General features: G+C 39.3%; 1 protein-coding gene across 2 annotated transcripts in view; it reads left to right on the forward strand.

Annotated features, from left to right (window-relative positions):
* The window catches only part of LOC149323135 (syntaxin-binding protein 5-like), an 87,668-nt gene that overhangs the window by 12,538 nt on the left and 49,670 nt on the right, over window positions 1-25,460 (forward strand). For both annotated transcript variants that reach the window (XM_089487736.1, XM_089487744.1), the window contains exons 2-8: window positions 2,612-2,709; window positions 6,100-6,181; window positions 8,796-8,896; window positions 14,982-15,116; window positions 18,802-18,865; window positions 21,481-21,564; window positions 23,229-23,352. In XM_089487736.1, coding sequence (XP_089343862.1) covers window positions 2,612-2,709; window positions 6,100-6,181; window positions 8,796-8,896; window positions 14,982-15,116; window positions 18,802-18,865; window positions 21,481-21,564; window positions 23,229-23,352 — 688 coding nt within the window. The remainder of the gene's footprint in view (window positions 1-2,611; window positions 2,710-6,099; window positions 6,182-8,795; window positions 8,897-14,981; window positions 15,117-18,801; window positions 18,866-21,480; window positions 21,565-23,228; window positions 23,353-25,460) is intronic.

Consider the following 25,460-nt stretch of genomic DNA (forward strand, 5'->3'; position numbering starts at 1 on the left):
ACTACAAGCCCTCTTTCTTGGTATTACTGATCCCCGCAACGATTCTCAGCAAAGTCCCAGTGCTGAGACTTTTGGTGAAAAAGTACTGAGTCCTGAGACTTTGGTCTAAGTCCCAGTGCTGAGATGTCTGGTGTAAAAGTCTCAGCAAAAGTCCCAGCTTCAAAATTAATTTCCCTGGGATAGATCAGAAGCCTTTGAACAGTATCTGGAGTAGAATGCAGTAGACCCATCCAGCTACAAAGAAGGCCACCCCATGCCAAACTGCTCTCACTTCTTGTTTGCTTAAAATCTCCTAACTATACTGTAGCTAAAGAACCAACTGAAACTGTTGTATCCAGATTAGTAGAAGTAATAGTACCCCTATTTCAGGCAGACTCAGACATCACCTGGAATACTATGTCTAGTTCTGAGCACAACACTTTAAGAAGAATATTAACAAGTTGGACAGTGTTTAGAGGAGGATAAAGAGTTTGCAAACCAAGTCCTACGAGGAACAGCAGAGGATTTGGGTTGGTTTAGTCGGGAGAAGTGAAGCCATCTTAAAAGATCTAAAAGAATCTCAAGTAGAAGATGGCACGAGCTTGTGTTCTGCTTGCTGTTCCAGAGACTAGAAAACAAGTCAATGTTTTCAGATTACAAGAAAAAAGATTCCAACTAAACATCAGAAAGAGAAAGTACTTCTTTAATGTAAGAGCTGTTCAGCAGTGGAATGGTTTCTTCAGAAACTGGTGGGAATATTTCTTTCTTTCTTTCAATGATTTATATCTTGCCTTTCTCCCACAATGAGATTCAAAATATTGATAAAGAAAATATTCTTCAAATATGCTGAAGATGGAGCAAGCTGTTTTCTGCTGCTCCAGAGACTAGGACACAAGTGAGCAAAATTAGAAGCAAAGAGATTCCAGCTAAACATTAGGAATAGACTAAGGCTTAATTCACCATAGAACAGACTACCTCAGTGGGTGTTCGGCTCTGCTTCACTGGATGGCTTTAAGCAGATGGTCACCTATCAGGAATACAGTACTTTAGCAGTAGATTCCTGCACTGACACAAGGTAGGAGCAGATGGCACTTCTATGGTGCTATGTTGAAAATACAATTTAAGTCAATCATGTTAGTTAAAAACAACAACAAATAAATGGAATAGCAAATTGGTTTTGTTAGTAAATGTCCAACAATTTATAACCTAATTTATTCTAATTAGTATGCTTTTTAGTTTTTAAAATATGTTTTTACTTCATTTCAAGATGTGTCTGATGAAGAGGCATATTTAGAAATGTGTTGGGAGTTAGATTGGTGCAGCTGTCTTCCTCATTTTGGTGTTTGGCTTTTATAGTTGTTTTTGGTCCTCTTTTTTTCTCACTGTTGATGTTGATGACTATAAGGTTCCATTGATTATTTGATACATTCTCCAAGGTCCAAAACAGACTGAAAAAATAATCTAGTCTGAGACCGCTTTAACTGCCCTGGCTCATTGCTATGGAATCCTGGGAACTAGTTTATTGCGGCACCAGAGCTCTGACAGAGAAGGCTAAATGTCTCCCAGAACTACAGTTCCCAGAATTCCCTAGCATTGAGCCAGGGCAGTTAAAGTTGTCTCAAACTGGAATATTTCTGCAGTGTGTTTTGTACCCAAACCAAATGTGCTGTTACAAGTATTTGAAATCATCTTTGTTAAGAGTGTATTTTTTGAGACTTTACAAATTGCCATGAAAGATTTTACAATTAAAAATGTTGTATAAAACTTTAACCATAAATATGTAGCTAGTGTTTCTACTTTGCAAATCCATGATTATGAAATTTTCCCAAGGGATACACAGAGAGTATTACGTAGTTCAGTAGTACCTACTCTAGCTGGCAGCCCCACTATCTGAGATTCTACAAAATCAGGGATGGGGAAGATATAATCCTTTATCAATAGCTATGTTGGCCAGAGATGGAGGGAAACATACTCCCGCAACATGTAAATTCCCATGTGTGCCCCACACCTATTTTAACTAATGTTGCCATGGGTTGAAACTGAGCTTAGGTGTTCTGTCTCTCCCTGTTCCACTCAGGTAGTACAGCCTGAACTCGGGATCTACCAAATCCCAGTGAAAACATTAGCCATCCTACAACTATAGATAGCTGTTAAGTGTTATTGAATGCAGTACACTGTTAGGTAATGACTACTTTGTTCTTCTGATTTCAGTGAGGCCCAATTATGACTAATGTTGAGTAGGAGCAGAGCTGGTCCAAACAGTGCCACAGTAACCCCACTTATGGTAACTCTGCTCAAAGGCTTGCTGTCAAGAGGTCTCTTACTTTTTTCTCTTTCATTCAAACTTTCTACTGCCTGTGGGTTTTATTTTATCTTGATCTTAATTTCTGTTGTTCAAGAGAATCTACCATGAGTTTCCATCTGTATTTAGGTGTTTAACTGTGCTTGCATTTATCTGGTTAATCTGTCAAAAGCTAGACTGTTAATTGCTTTAAATATTTGGACTTGGTTGGTCGCCTATTACCCAGATGAATCCAGAGAAGTAAAGTTAATCAAACTATTAAAGGCATTTCTGTTGGCAGAAACACTGCAACTATTTTTTCTTAATCAGGTTTATTTTTTTCTGTTGCAGACAGTTCGCCACGGGTTTCCATATCTACCCACTGCCTTAGCTTTTGACCCAGTTCAGAAGATTCTGGCTATTGGGACAAGAACAGGTGCCATTCGCATGTATCCTTTACTATTGTGCAAAACAGGGTTGCAGCTATATCTGCATTTTAAATTTTGTTCTGTGCATTTGTTATCTTATACCTCTGTTCAAATAAAATGCACCTTCAAATGTTTTATACACTTTGCATTCCTTCTTTGCATCAGGAAAAGCCCAGTTATCACCCAATTTTGTTTGTTTTCCTTTTCTTCAATGGTTCTCCTGTTCTTCAGTTGCTGTTATTGTAATTTATCAGTTCAATTCAATTTTTAATTTTATTGTTTTAGTACATGAAGAAAGCAGACAAGAAAAGTATTGCAATACATTAAAATACACTAAAATTTCTATAGTAAGTTAAAATACATCATATATGTATACAGTATTAAAACAATATCTTAAAACAGTGAAAACCCATTCACGTCACATTATAAATTTGACTTAGAATTAACAATTCAGTGAAATACTTGATCATAGAGATAATGTGTATAGAATGTGTATAGAACACTGGCGTTCCTAGGGTTGGTATCACCCGGTGAGGTCACTCATGGTGACTCCCCCCTCATTGATCTCCTCCTCCCTTTTCACACCATATAGAATCCTTAGTCATTTTTTTAAACTAATGTTACTCGTAAATCATAATTGCCATATACCACTGAATGTAATGTTCATAGTTGTGACATAAACAACTAGCAAAATTAAAAATTATACCTTCAACTTACAATATCATATGCATAACTGAAATGTATTTACATACACATAGTGAAGATTTGGTTAAAATGTAATGTTTTTAAAGAAATTTTAAACCTTGGTTTCTCACTGTCCTAGTCCAACCTGCTGTGTGTGTTTGTATTTTTAAAGCAACCATTACTTTCCAATGATGAGGAAGTGCATTAAAAAAATCAGAACTATAATAGTTACTAACACATCTGCAACTAACTTACTTTTAATCTTCCATGCTTTAGTCTTGCTTCCAGAATTAATTCATTCACCAATGCAACAGAAGTGCAGGTATTTGCTGTTGTGTCTGTGTGGTCTTGTGGGAATGGAGGTTCCTCCCACCATGCCTCCACGCTTATCAGTTGCCCCAAATGTCTTCAAGGTAGCCCTCCGATTTCATGCAGTGAGCCTTGCCACCTTCACATCCAAACCAAGACCAGGTAATCATTTGTACTCAACTCCAAAAGGAGCCCTTTAAACCAATTTTGAGTATCTTCCCAATATTCCAGCCTGCATTTGCGCTAAAAATCTTATCACCCACAGCATTTGGCATTGCCCACCAAGTACCATCCCTGCTTCTAGTTTAGCATGCACACAAACACACAGAGATCCATGGAAATGTAAATCAAAATCAGTCTTACCTTTAAAAAGGCATCCCCCCCTTACATTTCCAGGTGTTTGGGTGTGTGTTGTATGTCTGCCACCAACCCTGCCTCTCAAATCAGAATACATTAAACCTCAGCAATTTAAATTAATAGCAGATGAAAGTCAGCAGGTTCTGATCTGTCTCTCTGATCCATCCCCATGTGATGATTCATAGGGAAGGAAGAAACAGCCTTAAAGAGACAAGAAAATAAATTATTTTATTAAACTGAGAGCCATCGTGGTTAGTAGTTTGAGCACTGAACTATGACTCTGGAGACCAGAGTTCAGATCCTGGCTCAGCCATGGAAACCCACTGGGTGACCTTGGGCAAGTCATACTCTCTCAGCCTCAGAGGATGGCAATGGCAAACCTCCTCTGAAGAAATCTGGCCAAGAAACCCCCATGATAGGTTTGCCTTAGGGTCGCCATAAATCAGAAACAACTTTTTCAACAACCACAATAGTAACAAAGACACTTTTGGTTTTTCCTTACATTTCGAAGTGTGTGAGTGTATGTGTGTAAGTGTGCAATGTCCTGTCTATCTCAGTGAGTACTGTATACTTCATGTATGAAACCAGAAAAAGTTTATTGAAAAAGATCAGAACAGTAGCACATCTTTGTCAGTTTATTAAGAATCCTGGTATCACTTCTAGTCCCTCTCCAGATTTACCTCCATCCTCCCCTTTCATACTTGATTCCCATGAAAAGCGAGGCACTATACAACCTTAGTTCACGCACAACAATTCCCTGCAGATGTTTATCTCCCTCCCCTCACGCACAAGCTCCCAACATGGCTACAGAATGGCTAAGCAGGCCTAACGTTAACATGGTAAAAGGAGGGTCGATTCTGACAGTATGTGTCTGTGTGAGAGAAAATGAGGGCACCATTAGCACACCATGGCATTATAGTATCGTAACAACAGAACGGGGCTGAGAAAGGAGTTGGGGGGAGGTTGAGCAAAGTTTCAACTTCTTCAGTTTCAAAGTTTCTCGCAGTTAACTTTGCCAATTGAAAGGAAATCAATCTCCCCTGATCACATTTCACCACTCACAGCACACCCACTAACCACTTCTGATCACCCAAAATTGCCACTAAAGGATAATTTAACTTTTCACTGCAAAACTTAGCAGGAAAGTTGTGGGAAAGCAGGCCATTAATTGATTTTTATGTGTCAATAAAAAGAAACATATTCAAGATGGTTCTGGATGGGAGAATAGCAGGAGAGCAACAGCACCATGTGGGAAGCCCCAACCAAGGATGCACTTACATTGCTTTAGTTCCAATTTCCCTGCCTGGTTCCATAAGGCTCTAGGCATGTGCAGGCCCTAAGATATATGGTTGACCCTCCACATTTGCGTTTTTGATTTTTGTGGATTTGATTATTCACAGAATATTTGCTACTGCTTCCATATTTTGGTGGTATGAGTGGAGTGGGTTGTCTCATTTTCTTCTCAACTTTGCTTAGAATGGATGGAATATTTATCAAGGAGTGATAATACATAATAATTAGCAGATGAATTATACTGTGGCATCATTACATTGCTCTTTTGTAAAAGCACAGAAGGTAAAGATCATAACATGAAGATGATGCTATAGTCTCATTTTCTATTCCTGCATCATCTTTAGAAGGTCTTTTTTTTTAATTTCAAGGAATGCCAACAGGTCTTCAAGTGTAAAATAAAAGAAAACAAATAAAGTTCAAACCAGAAGTCTATAGTAAAATATATCATCAGACATATTGGAAGATATGGAAGGCAATTAGGAACTTCAAGGAAAATATTTCAGAAAAAAACTGAATGTGTGTTTGGTTTGCAGTATCTGTAGCTGTTGTTATATATTTGTTAGTCACCCCACAACTTAACTTCTTAGGGTGAGAACACCTTCACTTAACTTCAGAAATGATTAAAGTTTGTTTACATGTTTCAATGGATTGCTTTTGTGTGTTGTTTTCTCAAAGTGTGAAAAAATGTTTAACTGTCATCAATTTTATTTTGCTCTTATTCCAGCTATCAAGCTGAGCAAACTGATCCTTGACTTTTACTCTTAACAGATTGGGTAGACCGGGTGTTGACTGTTACTGCGAACATGAAAGTGGTGCTGCAGTTCTGCAGCTTCAGTTTTTAATTAATGAGGTAAAGTTCTATTTACACAAATCCATAGGGCATTATAGGCAGGATGGCTGTCTGCCTTGCAATCTCAATCACTGCAAGGAGGAGGGAAAATTGGAGGAGAGGAGCAGATTCACTCCCATCACACCACGTAACTCCCTGGGATTTGGAGCTGCCACAGAAAAAACATACCTTATGCAGGACATTATGTGATTTGTACTGGCCAAAACCACTTTTATTCTTCCCCCTTTTTAGCCTTGTGTGATAATCTCCTACATTGCCAAACCTGAGACCTTGGGACAGCCCTTTGCGATGTCACGTGAGTTGCGATGTCACAATTGCACAGGGCATCATTCAGACAAAAACACCAAGTCTTACACGTGAAGAACACATACACGTGCACGTGCCCTGAGGCTCCTCTTCACCCTGAGAGCTAAAGAAGAAGTTGAAGGCCATAAGATCTAGGAATCCTAGATACCACTGAATTTGAAATAATTTTTGTGTCTTTAAATTTCTGCATTTAAATTCAACTGTATACATTTATTTTTCATTTAATGTTTTTTTTAAATCCAGAAATTTCTTCTCTCCTCAAAATAGTGTTTCTTATCATGGGTCATTTCCACAGACTGTTATGTAGAGTACTCCCAGTGATGGAGTTAGAAATTTGAAATTGGTGGTCTTAAAGTTCTCCTCCTCTTCCACCCAGGTGGCAGTATGTACCACTAGTACATACTTTAAGTGGCAGACTTGCATCCTTCTTGCAGCTGCAGTATCTTGTACTGACTGAAATTTCTGAACACTCTTGAAAGGTAGCCCCATGTAGTCTACATGGGATGTAACTAAGGCATGTACCTCTTTGGCCGGATCAAGTGTCACAAGGAACAGTTGGCACCAGTCTTTAAATGTGCAGCAGCAGTCTTGGTTACTGCAGAAACCTGAGCTTCCAGGTTCAAGGCTGGTTCCAAGAGTACCCCCAAACTGAGAACCTGAGTCTTCACAGGGAGTGTAACCCCATCTAACACAGGCTGATCTGCCTTTCAATTTACCAGGCACAGCTCTGTTGTATCTGGATTAAGTTTCAGTTTATTTGCCCTCATTTAATCTATTACCAATGACAAACACTGCTTTAAGACCAAGACAGTTTGCTTGGATTGGGGTGCAAACTCTAGATGACCTATTCCAGTGGTTTCTTCTATATATTAGATAGCCCTGAGGGGTCTCTTAGGCCATGGGGTTGAATAGGAGTCCCCCAGCACCATCTTCCTCTCCAGGAAGGAACAGAGCTGCTGTAAAACGGTGCCCCCAAATCTCATGCCAATGATGCAACCCAGAAGGATACCGTGGTTGATGAGACACTCTCCCTGTTTCAGTTCCCAGCATAAGTCATCTACAAAGATGGCCAAAGCTGTCTCTAACTGCCATGTCTCCATTTTACAGAGTTATGAGACATGTAGTTTGCTGAGGTACTCAGAATTCTCAGTGAGGGAGCTCGTACTCACTTTCTATAACTGCAGCATTGGATGTCACTCCCAGATAACTGTTATCACACTATAAATTCCATTATTTCATAGGACATAGCCAAAGCAGCTAAAGGGCTATCAAAGTGCTGTAATGCACTAGAAGTTTAGATGGCCTGTCACTTGACTTTTAGAAATCTTACAAATATTTAAGAATGCATAGGCTGCATCTGCACTGCAGAAATAATACAGTTTGACAACAGTTTAACTGTCCTGGCCCAATGCTGTGGAATCATGGGATTTGTAGTTTGTTGTGGCACCAAAGCTTTCTGACAGGGAAGGACAAATATCTCACAGAATTATAAATCCCAGGATTCTGTAGCATTCAGCTGTAACAGATAAACCAGTATGATAAGAGAAGTTGTTCTGTTTTTGCATTGTTGAGCTCTGAAAATTAATGAGGAGAATATCCATAGTGAGGCTGCTTCTGTGGTGGTCAAAAGCAATTCAGGCCTTGTCCACACTGGCCAGGATACTCCAGGGGCAACCTAGACTATCCTGACCCCATTACCTTGGCCTCCATTCCTGTGCTGCAGTGACTGTCTGCACAGGCATCCCACTGGCAACCTGGTGCATCCACTGCTGCCATGGGGCACTCATGTCAGAGGTCAAAACAAGTTTCCTTGAGATGGTCACATGCAGGGCGCATTGTTCTAAGGTCAGAATGAGTGGCCTGCGGCAGTGGCAGATTCACTGGGTGCCCATCCAGACTGCCACCATGATGCAGAAACGAAGGGGTTCGGATCTTCTTGGTAGAGCATCAGGTAAGTTTTTAAAGTTCATATTCACTTTGTTTTACCCCAGTTCTGGTGTGACATGTGTGAGGCGTGCCACATGTCACCCAGACTGACTACACCAGAACTGGACATGCAGACAAGACCTAAGACTCTCAAATTCACACATATAGCCTGTTGGATGTACTGTCCCCCAAAATGTGAGCGGGCCTCACTGTAGACATTTCTGAAATGAGGTTCTCTACAAGTGTGGAACCCACAGTGTTCTGAGATGGAGTATCATAGCACAGTAGGACACTGAGATTCAAATCAATGTTATAAATAGTCATTTCCCAACAAAATCACTAATGTTATAATACTTGTTATTTTATTTTGTCATTCCCATAGGGTGCTTTGGTCAGTGCAGGTTCAGATGACATGCTCCATTTATGGAATCTAAGACAGAAACGCCCAGCAATTCTTCATTCTCTGAAATTTAACCGAGAACGGTAAGGCAGGACAAATTTTCAGATTTAATCATACAGATTTTGCTGTTGCCTTCTCTGTTGGGTGTTTTAATCTGCTTGTTATGCAAAAAAATCTGAGGAGTTCCCATACAGAAAGGAGGCAGTAGATACTGCTAGGTGAAATGACACCATTTCTGTACAGGAATGTTTACTTATTAAACACTTTGTGTTTTCAAATTGTTATGTACACACATTCAAAATAGTCATTCAGCAATAGTTTTGAGGTCAGAAAATGAGACTTAAAGCTTCATCCCAGCCCAGAATAGTATAGTATCGGAAGATAGGCCTGAGACCCTAAGTTTTATTTATTATATTTATTAGACTTTTATTTGACCTTCATTAACTCCTGCTTTTTCTTTTCTTTTGAGACATAAATTGTATAGTTATCTGAATTGTTCTTATCTCTGTCTCTCCTTCTCTCCATCTCCATTTGAAATACATTCTTGTCAGCAAAAAAATTGTCTTGTCCTAGGGAGGAGGTTCTGAAACCTGGGAGCAGCCACCAAAAAGACCCCCTTATGTGTTCCCACCAGATTGGAGGATCCCCCTGCAGATATCACAATCCGTGGATGCTCAAGTCCCATTGTCTTCAGTGGTGGTGCAGCCATGCAGCTGTGCCGTTGTTGGAGATAATGGGACATCACTGTCCCATCCTCCCTGAAGCCTGCCTTGCCACTCTCACTGTGGCAGGGGGCTGCCTCTTCATCCTCCTCTTCATCTTCCTCCTCCTCCTGCACCATCGTTGGAGACAATGGGACTTCGCTGTCTCATCCCTGAAGCTTGCCTCTGCAAGAACAGGTGCTGAACCTCCTTCTTTCTGACTCCCCACCTAGCTGCTGGCCTACTGGCTTTGATGGGGAAATCCCCCCCCCCCCCGAATAATCCTATTTTCAAGAGAAAGGAAAACACAAACAGAGATGGGGAACTTATGGCCCTCCAGAGGTTGTTGACCTTACTCCCTCATCAGCTGTGGCTGATGACAGGTGCAGTCTAAGAACCTCTGGTGGGCACACATACTCCATCTCTTTCTCACCCATTTCCTTCCATTATAGGGAGGTTAGCACAAGCCACTTTCTGCCAAAGGCTACTGTCACATCTCATTTACCCTCAGTGTTCAGTGACAGGCACTGGTTAGCAACAGGAGTTGGTGAGCCAGTCAAATTTCCATCATAAAAATATAAGCCATGCTCAGTTCTGTTCCTTTTAATTTTCCACCCTCTTCACTGCCAGCAAGAATTTATAATTTGTGAGAGTACATAATGACACTGTAAAATTTGTGTTCTTTCCCCCCCTCTAATATTCAGCAGTTTGTTCCACACATTTGTTAATATTTCTATTAAGCCAGGCAAGGTATTTTCTGAGTTTTAGTGACAATGATGAGCTCCTATGCTGTTAGAAGACTCACACCCACATAACCCATTTCCTGCTCATTCTGCCTTGAGTTACCAAGGCAATGAATTAGTTGCATATCAACAGAATCTCAAAGAAGGACAATGTCTTCTTGCCTGCAGATTTAGCTAAAGGTTTATATGTGGCACTTAACATATCTAGGAGGATAATAAAGGGATTGCAGTTCATATCATTTAGTAGCCACTGTTACCATATGTCCTCATGCATATATGTCTAATTATGCACAGGTATCCAAGCGGATCTGTTAGGATCTTAATTTAAAAAACAAACAAACTATGATGTCCTGGAGAAGGAATTAGGGCATACACATGTAAAAAGTAAAAACGTAAAAATCAGAAGCCGAGAACTCAAAATAGATAGTTTATTTAAAAATATATATAATAATATGAGCAGCATTGAAATGAGAATGGAAACAAACTGAAATCGTTAATAGAGACTGTGACAGAGACTTCTGGCTGCTACAAAATCAATACAATTTGACACCACTTCAGCTGTCATGTCTCCATCCTATGGAATCCTAGGATTTGTAGTGATACCAGAGCACTGTGACAAAGGAGGCATAAAACTGCAAGTCCCAGAATTCCATAGCATGGAGCCATGGCAGCTAAAGCTGTGTTATACTGTATTAATTCTGCAGCGCAGATACAACCAGAGACTGACAAAGCAATAAAACAAGATGCAAATTATTTGAAGGAATGGAAGAAGAAAGCTAATACCTAATTAGAAGATAAAAAGGTGAGAGAAGCCAATTAGATAGGAAAGGGGCCTGTTGGGGTTGGCAATAAAGACCAGAATGTATATTGCTTGGCCTGCAAGAGCATATAATATGCTTGCTCTGCAGGTGCATAAGCAGTGTTCTAATCTTGAAGAAGCAAAATGAAAAAAGTAGAATCAGAAAAGTAAAGAAATAGAAATGTCCTGAAGGAAAAGGTTATAGGAGGAATATGATCCTCAGGGTCTGCTGTATAACTAAATTTGTCCCTGACCAATGGCCATAATGCCTCTGCTTAAAAACATCCTACAAAGGATAGTCCACTCACTCCCAGCCTATTTTGCCCTCAAATAGCTTGTTGTTGTCAAGTTGTTTCTCACGTACGACCCTAAGGTGACCCTGTCATGGAGTTTTCTTGGCAATATTTGGTTAGAGAGGGTTTTGTGTTTGCCTGCTTCTGAGGCTGAGAAAATGTGACTTGCTCAAGGTCACCCAGTGGGTTGCTATGGCTAAGCAGGGATTCAAACATTGGACTCCAGAATCTTAGACCCAACGTTTAAGTTACTACATCACATTGGCTCCCACTATTCAGCTGGCTGGCTCTCAACCACCTTTTCAATTCACATATATTAAAAAACCAAGCATTACAAAAATATCAAAATGATTATCACTTCATCTTTGCATATTTACAAAATCTAATTTTTGGATGTTTATTTCAGTAACTGCAATCAGTGCAGAAGTTATCTATTACTTGGTCATTTGTTAATCTTATAGTTCATGAAAAAGCATCAAGTCTCCATCCGATCCCTCCACACATCAAGTTGGTTAATATCAGGCTCATCTTTTTATGCAGACTTCTCAGTCTGAAAATTTTCCTTCACATCCCTTCTTTTGCCCATTTCATCTCTTTCTCTTTCATTTAGTTGTGCAAAACCATTAAAAATGGTTGTGGAGATTTTTCAGTTAATTGCCTCCAAGGGAGTTGATGTTGATGTTGACCAGGATGTTGTGTACATTTCTTAGAATTAGATGCTGAAGCTGCATGCGTGCTTAAAAGCCAAGACAGAGAGGGAGATTTAATAGTATAATTTAAAACAGAAGAATCTAATCCAATTACTTGTATCTGTTTGCATTTCCTTTTCTAGAAGTTCAAAAATCCATGCCTAAAATATACAGCTTTATTAAAACAAATCAAATGTGTACAGAATTATGGGGAAGCTGTTCAGAGGCCCATTCACACTACACAATTATAGTGCTATTATTCCACTTTAATTATCCAGTGAAATCCTAGGGTTTGTAGTTTGATGAAGCTCTAGGGGAACTCTCTTGATGAGAATTTTAAATGTGTCCCCCTAAACTGCCAGTCTCAGGAATCCATAGAAGGGAACCATGGCAGTTTAAGTGGAATAATAGTACTATAATTGGTTAGAGTGTAAGAGGCCCAGATCTCTTCGTCAGGTCAGATGTTCCAAAAAGCAGATGTGGGAAGGTTGGAGCAAAAGAAAGGCTGACAATATTGAGTTGTGGAAACGGAGTCTTGAAAGAGAGAAGAGGAAGAAGCACAGGCATGGATTTGGCTCCATGATGTGGGAGTAGGCATGATGGTCAGATAAATAGTGGGTGAGTTCCCCACTTCTGAAAACATAAAATCAAAAGGGGTTGGCTCAGGTTTATCTATAACATAATACAAAAACATGCAAGTTCCTTACAAGCCAGGTAAGAAAAATAAAGCACAACTTTGTTCTGGCAAAACAGAAGATTAATTTTGGATAGTTACCTAAAAAGGCATTAGAAGCAAAACTGGATGTGAATACATTGTGGCTGGAGACAAAGAAACTTCTTCAGGTGATATGGAGAAATTTCATTTGCGTTCTTTTTGCTTTTAATGAAACACATTATTTAACAGGTTACCCAGAGTTTTACATCAACAAGATTTTTGGAATTAATCTAATGGCCAGCACAAGAACCTTTGCTTTTTGTGTGACTTTGACAACATAAAAGAAAGAAAATCCCAAATCTACAAGTACCTAGCATTCATTAGGACCAATGAACTATAGACTATAGGATGAACTATAGGATTGGTCCCATGTTGTTCATTAGGACCAATGAACTATAGACCAAATTTTGGGCAAGCTTTTGAGATTAGGCAATCTTGTCATCAGCCAATACATTACAAAAAGCAGACAGTTTGACAATAACTCACACAGAGAGACACAGAAGCAAATGATGGTTTATGTGTGAGGTATGTGACTACCTCTTCCCGCCCTTTAAACTCAAAATTTTTTCATGTGTAGAGAGTGGCCAGTTCTTAGTGGCACAGTATTGGTTTAGGCCTGGAGTTGTTTTGTCTTTCTACCCTTGGACCAATTCCCCATGAACTGTTTTAAGATCCACCACTGGAAAAAAGGCAGCCACAATACAGATAACTAACCACCATCACATACCCTCCAACATTTCACAGATGAAAACCAAGGCGGGATATAGACCGCCGCTTTGCGGCGGTCCCCCGCCGGTGCCATTTTGCGCGGAGCAAAAAAGAAGCTCCATTTTGGAGCTTCTTTTTGCGGTGCCTTTATGACATCGCGAGGCGCCGCTGGCACATTCACGACGTCATAGGCGTCGCAACACGTCTGGACATTATGCGTCCAGTACGTAAACATGGTGGCCCCCATGTGGAAGGGGCGCCGCCATGTTGTACGTATTCTATACGTACTAGGGTTAGGGGGGTGCGGAAGCACCACCCCTTCCTAACCCTAGTACGTATAGAATACGTACTATATGGCGGTCTATATCCTGCCCAAGACAGCATGGCCAAGCAGCATCAGAATGTGTTCAGGATGATGGATGTTATTAATGAAGAACACATAGGAACAAGTTAGGAAATGTTGCAGCAGTTGCTTTTGCTTAAGTCAACAGGAAAAGGCGAAATTCCCCCCTCCCGGCTCAGTGAGTGAGAATAACTTTTTTCAATTTGAACTCAGTTTTCAGCAATATAAATAATCTGAGGACAAAGGGAGAGGAGCAGGAAAGAGAAACTTTAGGGCAGCATTACTTTAGAGCCCTTACTCATGTGAAAAGATTTTAAAACTATTAAGAAATTCAGTCATAATTCTTCAAATTGCATATCGAATAGTTGGGAAGAATGTCTAAATCTTTAACTTAACTATTAAAATCACAGCATCTCATCTGTATTAGGTCACTCTAAAAAAGGAGGGTTATGTGGTTAAAATGACAAAATAAAGAGGATTGGTCCCATGTTGTAGTCTGTAATTTAAAGGGGTATTGAAAATTCATGGATACCTGTTTTAGCTGAAAGACTTTTGGGCTTACCTCAGGAAGAGAGGAGTTTAAATCCTTTATCCGCTATGAAGCCAGTTTTAGTGACTACTCTCTCTACCTGATTTATTTTGTGGGCTTATTATAAAGATTAAGTGAGAATGCTATGTTAGTTATCTTGAGCTCCTGAGAAGTGTCATGATTATATAATCATATTAGTCTAATTGCTCCCATCACTCTTACCCTTGCCTTCCATCCATTTCTGTGCTTTATATTTTGAGGTTCCCATATCAGTTTTTAATTGCACCCATACTGAGTTCTTACTAATTCATCAAATGAAGTGCAAGTTGTCACAATATACTTCCTTGGGTTTTGCCACAATTGCCCATCTGAAGGAGCCTATTAGTAGTTAGTTGAACACAGGTGGTTTAGTTTATTAACTAAAGATGTAGAGGTTCCACTGACAATTTAAATTAATGTCTTCTAATAGGCAGGAAATGTTGAATAACCGTTGACTCTCCAGGTTGTCCACAATGATAATGTCAGTTGTTTCTACATTGACTGAAAAAGCTGAAGTTAACAACTATTGTTGGGTGTGACTGATGCATGAGAAAGTATAACTCTTGTCATTGTGTGTGTATAACCTGATTGTATATTTCCTTCATACAGGATTACCTTCTGTCACTTACCTTTCCAAAGCAAATGGCTCTACGTTGGTACAGAGAGAGGGAACACTCACATTGTAAATATAGAATCCTTCATACTTTCTGGATATGTTATCATGTGGAACAAGGCAATAGAACTGTAAGTTTATTATTGAATGTTAATTGTATATATTGTTAATATTTTTCATTCTTTTTAAAAATGAAAACCAGGTCTTCATTGTAAACAATAGTTTGGGATTCAATTTTAATTATTCTTATCCCAGATCAAATGTACTTGCACTTTCTGCAACACGCTCTACATGGGGCTACCTTTGTACCAAGTTCGGAAGCTTCAGTTGGTTCAAAATGCAGTTGCTAGATTGGTCACTGGAACACCTAGATCTGACCATATAACACCTGTATTAAAATCCCTTCACTGGTTGTCAATCAGCTTCTGGGCACAGTACAAAGTGTTGGTCATAACCTTTAAAGCCCTATAAGGCTTGGGCCTGAGTTACTTGAGGGAACGCCTCTCCTTACACAATCCTCCCCGCACTCTCAGAACATCCGGGAAGAATCTTTTGGATTATCCAAATACCAGATTATTGTTAACTTCCCACAAAGCATTTTATTCATGGCCCCTAAACTATGGAATGCTTTACCGGTAGAGATCTGACTGATTACTATACTAGAAGCTTTTAAGAAAGCGATTAAAACGGACCTTTTCCGGTGGGCTTATCTCCCTGATGTTTTATAAAACTGGAGGGACATCCCACTCTGAATACGTGAGTGATATGTTGATATATGGATTTTAATGTGTTGTCCTGATTTTAAGATGTATTTTATATATGGAAATTGGTGTTCCATTTTTATTATTGTAAGCCCGCCTCGATCCGTAGGGAGAGGCGGGAAATATAAATAAACTTTTATTATTATGATTATTATTATGATTATTTAAAGGGGTATTTACATTTGACAAGTTCTACTGCACTGTAGATTTGAAAGCACATTAGAAGAAAAGCAACATAGATCCTATGAGAGGCAAAATATTAACATTAGAAGCAATCCTTGGGAGCCCTGGTGGCACAGTGGTTAAATGCCTGTACTGTAGCCACCCACACCCACTCAAAACACAAGGTTGCGAGTTCAAGACCAGCAAAAGGGCTCAAGCTTGACTCAGGCTTGCATCCTTCACTAAAATGAGTACCCAGATTGTTGGGGGCAAATTAGCTTACAGTTGTAAACCGCTTAGACATTGCTTAGGCAGTATGAAGCGGTATATAAATGAAGCTTGTTTGTTTGTAGAGTTGATGTTGAATGGCTGATGTGTGAGAGAAAAGGCCCGTAAATTTTCCCCACTCTCTTCTCTGGATGGAGCTTTCGGTCATTCTCCACACAGTCTCCCTAGCCTCTCTCAGATCTTTAGTTGCATGGTTCCTTTCCTTGCACACGATGAAGCCTTCTTTTAAGTCCTTTTAGCTCAATACATAGCTGGCCCATGTTTTTGTGATGATCACCCCACTCTTATGCCAGATTTGCTCTTAAATTTGACAGTGACAGGAAGTGACATTTCTCCTTTAAAACAAATGAGGTGGGGGCTTGTTTTGAGGCTCAAGTATTCCCAGAGGAGCACTTTTAAACTTGAAAACTGAGGCAAGAGGATGGATTTTGAACAGAATAATGCTTTTGGTGGGAGTGGGGTTCTAGGAATACAAGAAAAGGTATGGTTTGTTTAAAACTGCAAATGGATGCTTGTCATTCATCTTCTAATATCTGCAACAAAGCTGGGACAAGGGGGCAACTTGGGACTCTATCACATGAGCCCCCATTCTTGCTGCAGTCATGTTAATGATAGGAAATGTGTTCAGAGAAGGGCAACCAAACTGGTGAAGGGTCTGGAAACCAATACAGCCCTATGAGGAGTGGCTTAAGGAGCTGGGTTATGTTTAGCCTGGAGAAGGGAAGGTTAAGGCAATAGTCATGTTTAAATATTTGATGGGATATCATACTGAGGATGGGGCAAGCTTGTTTTCTACAGCTCTAGAGAATAGGGCCTGGAGGAATGGATTTAAACTACAGGAAAAGAAATTACATCTCAGTATTAGGAAGAACGTCCTCATGGTAAGAGCAGTTCGACAGTGGAATACGCTACTGCCTCAAAGTGTAGTGGGATCTCCTTCCTTGGAGGTTTTTAAACAGAGGCTGGATGGCCATCTGTCAGGAGTGATTTGTGTCTTCCTGCATGGCATAATGGGGTTGGACTGGATGACCCTTGAGGTCTCTTCCAACTGTGCAGTTATATGATTCTATGAAATGCATACATACTGGTTTGGGAGGTGTTCTTAGCACAGGTTTTTAATTGCAGCACTGCAGTTTTTCAAATTCTTTTCTTTCTTTTTGCTTCAGTTGTGGTAGCAGAGTTCCAGAATTGTGCGAAGACGTGGAATAATAAAAATACAAACAAAAACCTAAATGCATGCTAGGTAGGCCATAAAGCAGGGAGGCAAGGTTAAGGGAGAGTCAGGAAGAGAGCAGAAGTCCTGGTTGCATTATTGAGAAGATCTGTGGTGGTTTTCACAATAATAGTGCAAAAGTGCTATTTCACCGAAGCACTATAATTCTTTAACAGAATCTTTAAAACAGAAAGAAGAATATGTATCTGCGTTAAAAAGAAACCTGCTTGAATGAGGATAAAACATCATAGCTGATGCTCGGAATTGCCAGAAAACAGAATTTTCTGGACAACGAAATATTATGTGAAGACTAAAAAATAGAACAAACCAAAAACAGAACAACAGCAACCAGTGCCCAAACCTTCCATCATCACTATTTAAAACTTTCAAATTTTTAATTGTTTTCATTTGATGATTTCTTTAACTGTGTTTTAATTTTAGTAGCAAGTTTTTACCTAAACATGATTTTCAGCTTTGTAAGCCACCTTAGGTCCCATGCCAAGAGAAAAGAGGCAAAGAAAGAAAGAAAGGAACCCGAAGTGTTGATGCCAATGGTACACTTTATACCATAAAGCCTCTGCATCCAAATGTTGTTTCAATTAGCCAGTTAAAACATTTTCTTAACTGGGAAGAACAGGCAGGCTTAGATTAGATACGAGGAGGAGGAATTTCAATGTAAAATTAGGGTAATGCTCTATATTTTAATTAAATCACAATTTACCTTTTTTCTTTACACCAATAGATAGTTGAAACTAGATTGTCTTTCCTTGTCTTTAGACTGAGAGTTTGAGATTGTGGCTCAGCAGCACACACCTTAGTAATTAAAACAAAACCTAAATCCAAGGATCTTCATAAATTCAATAAAATATACTGTAATCAAAACCTGAATATAATCAGTTAAAACAAAATTTCATAGAATTGATATACAAAAACCAGTTCTTTCAAATAAACACCTATTGATTTGAGAAAGTCACACTTAAGATATATTAGCTATATAAATAATTGATACATATGCCTGTGATTAAATTAGTTTGTCTGTGAGACAAATGTTGATACTTTACAGTGAATTCTGTAATGCTTGGTGAGATTATTTCTCTTTGCAGAAGCCATGCTAATTCTTTCTTAACAGGGATTTCTTTTCTGTATGTTTAATAAAGCCTGTAACAATCCTTGCCATGCCCCATGGCCAGTTTTTAAAAACAGTGTTATATTGATTATTTTCATGTTCTTTGACCTGATTTTAGCAATTGTTAGCACATTTCCCACTACCCTTTACTAGGCAAATGACATTCATATCCGTTACATAACATATATGTAGGTTTTGGGGTGATTTTCTCTAATATTACCTGGTTGGCTTCAAAAAATCCATACACTTTTGCTTTTAATTTGCAGGTCCACCAAGACGCACCCTGGACCTGTTGTGCACCTAAGTGACAGCCCAAGAGATGAAGGGAAAGTGAGTAAAAAGAGCTTTTAAAATCCTCTATATGCTTCTGTTAGACGTTTGTACTTTTGCTCCAGATAACAGTGTTACTCAAATATGCCTTCTCCACAAATTAGTGAATAGTTGTATGCAGTATATAGAATAAACCATCCATTCTCCTAATTTTTGCGGTAAAACACAATCTTGTTTAAATTGAATCTTTTATTGAGTTGTAAAATGCAAATACAACAAATATTTGTGGATTTAGCTTTGTGTTTATACTTTATAAATATGTTGTTTTTGACCAATATATTTCCTATTGTTTGCTTTGCCAATATAAGTTCTGTATAAAAAGATGTTAGTGCATCTTCTTGAATTTTCTCCTTTCATGTTTATTTTCGAAATTATGGGACTTATTGCAGAGCTTTATAACGTAACTTACCGCTCCCAAATTGAAGTCTAATTAGGGCTGTATTCTGGTCCTATCGCATGGCATTTATCTCCCAATCCGCCATCCGAGTGCAGCCCTGCTGCAGCCTGCATCCCTTAACGCGCTTCAGCAGCCATTTTTCAAAGTTGGGAGCTTTCTGGCTTTGAAAAATGGCCACCGAAGTGGTGTGTAATCATTGTTAAAAGTTTGTTTAGTCTCTGTGGAATTAACTTCATTAACCAATTCAATAGAAATTAGGAAATGATCAGTTCAAGACTTGTGTCTAGCATAATTTAAAAAAAAATATTTGCTACTAGTGTGGAGGTGTCACCAAATATCAATTAAGTTAATTGTATTAATCTCTAAAATTATTTAGATGATCATATGACTTACACATGGGCTTAGCTTTATCTAAACATGCATTGAAGACAAGGCTTGAATCATTCCTTCAGAACCAGATGGAAAACCTGATCGAGAGCTAGACAGCTAATTTCCTTCACTAAACTGACTGGTTATAGGAAGATGTTGATCATCAATAGAATGAATTTCTAGATCAGTTTCTAAGTTAGCTTCTAGGTCACTTTTTAGGGTCTTATTTTTGTTAGAGGAGTCAGAATCAGAGAAGTCACCTACCAGTTCTTGCAGTGGTAACAATTAATCAATCTGAAGGTGTTCAGAGGATTTAACTGTAGGGTGTAAGTCAGAACATATTCTCCCCTGTCTTTTCTTACTTTTTAAAAGTTATTGAAACTTAAAAGCCTCTAAGAAAGTCTGCATCAAAATATAATTGTCCTCTCAGGGACCAACTTAAATTTCCACAGAAACAGAAAGATCTGCAGCAGTTGTTGCTGGAGGAGATTTAACTGCTTCTTTCTCTGCTTCACCTCTGAGGAATATCTGTTCTCTAAAGAATATGCTATTTTTATTGGGAGGAAATCTTTATTTGTGCCAATGGGGTATTTCTTCCCAAAGCATATCCTGGCTTCAGGGGTAGTATTTTCCATGGGACTGAAGCAAGAAATGAAAGGATTATTTTTTTTAAAAAAAAAAATCCTTCATATTAAATGTAGACACACTTAATATCAGGTCTAGATTAGGCAAGTAACAATAGTGCTGTTTCCCCAAACCAGAGCCCTCTAGATGTGTTGGACTACAATGGCCATGTTGGTAATAATGCTGAGAATTGCTGTCTGGCACATCTGGAGGGGCATCAGGCTGAGGAAGACAGTAAGAGTGGAAAAGGAAAGGAAAGCGTCAGTGTTAAGTACATGGGGAAAGGGCTGTACAATGCTGTCTTCCTCTCCCTGAGAAAAACCGTATTGTTTGTCTCCAGAGCCATCTTGTGCAAACACTATAATAAGAGAAAAATAAGCAAGAAAGTATCACAGGACTTTTGAAAAACAGAATAAGAAGTAAAGGAAAACTCAAGCAAATTATATTAGCATAGGAAGCCAACAACAACAACAACAATTTATTGAGTAGCCCAAGGGCCGTTTCAAAATGCTAGTAACATAATAAAAAACAGTATCACACAGCTATATGTAAAATGTAAATGTAGTGCACTAGGTGCAATAAATCTCCATACAATATAAATACATATGCATAACCTAAGCGTGCACCAGGACCAGAACATGCACTACTTGTATACAGCTTATATATATCTAAAAGATATACACTCGTCCCCCGGGATACGAACGCGCCGCGTTGCGAATTTTTCGGGTTACGAAGAAAAAAACATTAATTAATTATTTCCGGGTTACGAACGTTTCCCCGGCTTGCGAAAAAAGTTTTGGTGCTTTTCGGCGCTATTTCGCACCAAAACGCGGCTTTCCCCATTAGCGCCTATGGGGATTCGGCTAACGAAAGACTTCCGGGTTACGAAAATGGCGCCGGAACGAATTAATTTCGTAACCCGGGGGACGAGTGTACAATATGTGCCATATTACTCCAGTTGAAGTCAAGTACTAAGCTTCTGTTGAATTTTATGGAAGAAAATGACACAGTAAATATTTCTACTAGATGTTTTAAATGGATTACAGTAGTTTAAACTGTTGTCTAAACCTCTGCTTAAATGCTGACTGATTTTCTTTGCAAATAGAGTCAGCCCTTCTTATACACGGATTTTTAATACACGGATTCAGGCATACATGTTTAAAAGAATGTTTAAAAAAGACCCAGATGTAATAACCTGGTCCGTTTGGCTTTTTTTTGTCCTCAGCTGTTAATGGGCTATGAAAATGGGACTGTAGTACTCTGGGACTTGAGATCTAAAAGAGCAGATTTAAGAGTATACTACGATGAGGTAAGCTACTTCTGCTTTCTCTAAAAGTATGATTCACGTAGATGTTTTGAAAATTACATGTGGTTAACAATGTCTGGTTTCTACCATATACAGTGAGCCCACACCATATGTGGGCTTCACTTCTGCGGCTTTCAGCATACGCTGAAGCTGCGGGACAATCTTAATGAATGGCACATGCACCACGTGCATGCATCCCCATTATTTTCAATGAGGTGTGAGTATACACAATTTCCCCCTTATGCAGGGGGCAGGCGGTGGAACGGATCCCCCCACGTAAGGGAAGAGAGCAATGTATAAAACAATGGGGGGGGGGGTTGTCTCAGATATGCCATTTGAGGTAGTTACAGAATATGGGTCACCCTAGAAACAAACCAGGGTCACATCAACCATCCATGGCACTTGTGCTAGGCTGTAGTAACTTGCTCAGGCAGATGAAGAGTGGAAGATATCTTCGCACAAAGCAATCAACAAGGCTGTGCAGTGGTTTTCACGGACCTTAAAAGAGATGTTTCATGCAACCCTCATCTCCTCCATGGTCCGAAAGGCCACTCATTCCCCATGTCTTTCTTGTGTGCTAATACTTGGAAGGCCCACTCCATCCCTTTTTTCCTCACTGCCCCCTGGATCTTTCCATTGCCCTGGGGGAGTACCACCCACTTTGGGAATCGCTGGTATAGAGGGAGGTGTTGTTAAAGTTGGTCTATTATCTTAAAGCAGGGGTGAGCAAAGATTGGCTCATAGGCTGCATATGATCCACAAGATTCTTTCTAAGATCCTCATAACCCATAGCAACTTTTTTTTGGGAGGGGGAGATTAAGCATGCTTCAAAATGGCCACACTTTTGTTCACTTGGGCTAATGTAGGCAGAGCTTTAAAAAAAACAGGAAGAGAACTGGATTTATGATGTGTTTTTTCAAAAGTTGTCCTGCACCTAATATGGCCCAAGACAGGTAAAAAGTGGAATTGCTTCCCACATCCCCTGGAAAGCATGTGGGCATTTTTTAGCTAAAAGGTTAGGCAGGGAGCAGGGGAAATGTGACCCTCTAAGTATCATGGAGTGCTGGATCAACAATTAGAAATGGAAGGGGCTATTTCACAGGGCTATTACATTGTTATAGTATTTTTATTTTCAATGAAAATCACTTCAAAAAATTAGTTTGAAGTGGAATATTAAAAATGAAATTAATACATATTCTCATAAGCAAGAGTTCTAGAATAGGCATTTACCATGGTAGAATAGTCAATATCAGCAGTCTTCACACTATAAACCAGGCGCATGGGAGCTGTGCACTTTTCTGAAGGGGAATCATATTACTGAAAGCTTCCAGGAAGTACAATCCATCTTACAAAACTAGGTACACTGTGTGTGTTGTTTACCTGTAAAAATGTGGCAAGTTTTGCTGTTAATGCAACAGCAGATCCAGTCTCTTAAGGAGGGCTTCCTAGGAGTTCTGGGCGATACAACACAGGCTCCTGGAAGCTGCCTTCCTCTGCTTTAGAGCTAGATGATAAGTTTAAAGGACAGAGGAAAATGTTCTTAGCTTTGCTTACTCTCAGAAAGATAGTAAGAGACACAAGAGATAATAGCTTTATTGATTTATTAAATGTTAGCCAAGTGTCACTTACATAAAGTGTGCTTCATTTATTACTACAATTTCTTTTAGGCTATTCATTCTATTGGATGGCACAATGAAGGGAAGCAGTTTATGTGCAGCCATTCTGATGGAAGTTTGACTTTTTGGAATCTAAAAAGTCCCAGTAGGCCTTTCCAGATAATCATTCCACATGGTAAGATGCATAAAGTGTTGCTCATACCCATTACAGTCAATGAGAGTGCAGGCCAGGCTGCAGTGTTTGTCCCTTAATTATGACTTCAATTCCCCTCAGTTTCACCCTAGGGAATTTGATTGTCTGGTGGTGTTTTGTTTAGGAAGGAGTTAACTGAGTTAACTGTTCTCTGTTCCATTGAACCATGCTGCCTGAGAGACTTATCTGGCACGCAAGTCATATTCATTAGAAAGGAACCAGCCAAGGCATACAATTATGAAAGTTCAAATTGGGCACAGGTAGGCCTTGAAGTGAATGTAGACATGCCAACTGCTTTGATCATTCTATGACTACCTGGCAATGAGGTGGACCTTTAAGGGTCATAGCAAAACATTGCACAAATTTATTGCTCACCAAGAGTGATCACATTCATTATTTCTGTATTGCAGATTGAGCCTGTGACACAGGCTCAATCTGCAATACAGAAATAATGAAGTTTTGCACCACTAACTGCTATGGCTCAGTGCTATGGTATTCTGGGATTTGTAGTTTTGTGAGATATTTACCATTCCCTGTCAGAGTTCTGTGGTGCCACAACAAACTACAAAGCTCAGGATTCCATACAATAGAGCCATGACAAAGTGACATCAAATTGCATTAATTCTGTAGCGTAGATTCAGCCACAGTCAATTCATTTACCCTTAAACTCCTCCGAAGAATACCAACCCGAGAACAGCATAGCTTCTAACCCCACAACAAAATAGCAGACAACCTTGGGCAGAATTCTAATAATTCTGGACAGTGAATGAAACTAAATTAGCTCCTTGGGGTTTGACTGACGAAGGGCCTACACCAGCCCTCTAAGACCTTCCAAGTCAGAAAGGGATTTGGAAATCCATAGGCCTTGTTAAATAAGGAGATTGTTGCCATGTGAATGGCCATTGTTTTGTGGATGAGGTTCCTCTCCCTAAAGGATGCTAGGTACTGCAAGATCCAGGGCTCTGATGTTGGTCAGATACTGGAATCCCCTTTGGCTAAGGAGAAGAATAAGAAACTAATTGACTGTAAAGAATCATTTGGTGATTTGATGAAAACTGTTGAGAAATACATTGCACCTACACACTCTAGGAAACATGCAGTTTACTGCCATAGTTAAAAACAAAAGTGAGAGTAAAAGTTGAGAGTAAAAGTGACTTTTGAAGTGGCTATAGTTGCTTTAGAGAGATGGCTGTCGCCTCCAGCAACACAGTGGCTGTAGTGACATAATGATCAGTTCTTCCCTAGGTTTCCCTTGGGTTACAAGAGGAAGATAAGATTGTTTTACTGAATGGTTCAAATCTATAGATAATGTGTAGTGCAAAAGATTACTGCCATTACATATAATAGCTAAAAATTTGTTTTCTCTGTGGTTCTTGATCACTGAACTAATTACCATATATACTCAACTATAAGTTGATCCCTTATATAAATCAAGAGTAGGTTTGGGGACTAAAATTATTTCTTTTGATATGACCACTGGATAAGTTGAGAGTGAAACGTAGGAGCATATACCAAAGGATGTAAAAGATGAAGCAAAGGAAAACGATGCTAAAAATGTACAAAATCCTAACAGACATAACTGTTTGTGCTCACCCTAAAGGCTGGATGGATGAGGAGGGAATATGGTGACTATGCAGTATGCAACCAGGTGTGGGCAGGGTTAAGAAAATATGCACATGTCAAAAAGAATGAAAAGGCAAAGCAAGAAAGATAGCAACGACATTAGCAGTGATTATAACCTTTCACTTTAATGTGATAACTTTGGCTGATTTTATCTCAAAAAAGCTGACAATCATGCATAAATGACATTCATACCCTTCAAAACCTGATCCCTTTTAGTGCTCTTACTGCCACCACTGCCATTTTCCCATCCAGGCATTCAAAAAGGTCAAATACAACACTGTGGCAGAGAGAATAGAGGGGGTTGGTGCTGCTTTTAGTTGTTCCCAGAATGGACTAAACTTTTTCCTTTTGCCACTCTTCTTCTTCTTCTTCTTCTTCTTCTTCTTCTTCTTCTTCTTCTTCTTCTTCTTCTTCTTTAAATAAGTGTTAAAGTACAGTACTTAGATTAACCCATGGATAAGTCGACC

This window comes from Sceloporus occidentalis, unplaced genomic scaffold (assembly GCF_023333645.1).
Source record: "Sceloporus occidentalis isolate IW3139 unplaced genomic scaffold, rSceOcc1.0.p SCAF_1, whole genome shotgun sequence".
Lineage (NCBI taxonomy): Eukaryota > Metazoa > Chordata > Lepidosauria > Squamata > Phrynosomatidae > Sceloporus > Sceloporus occidentalis.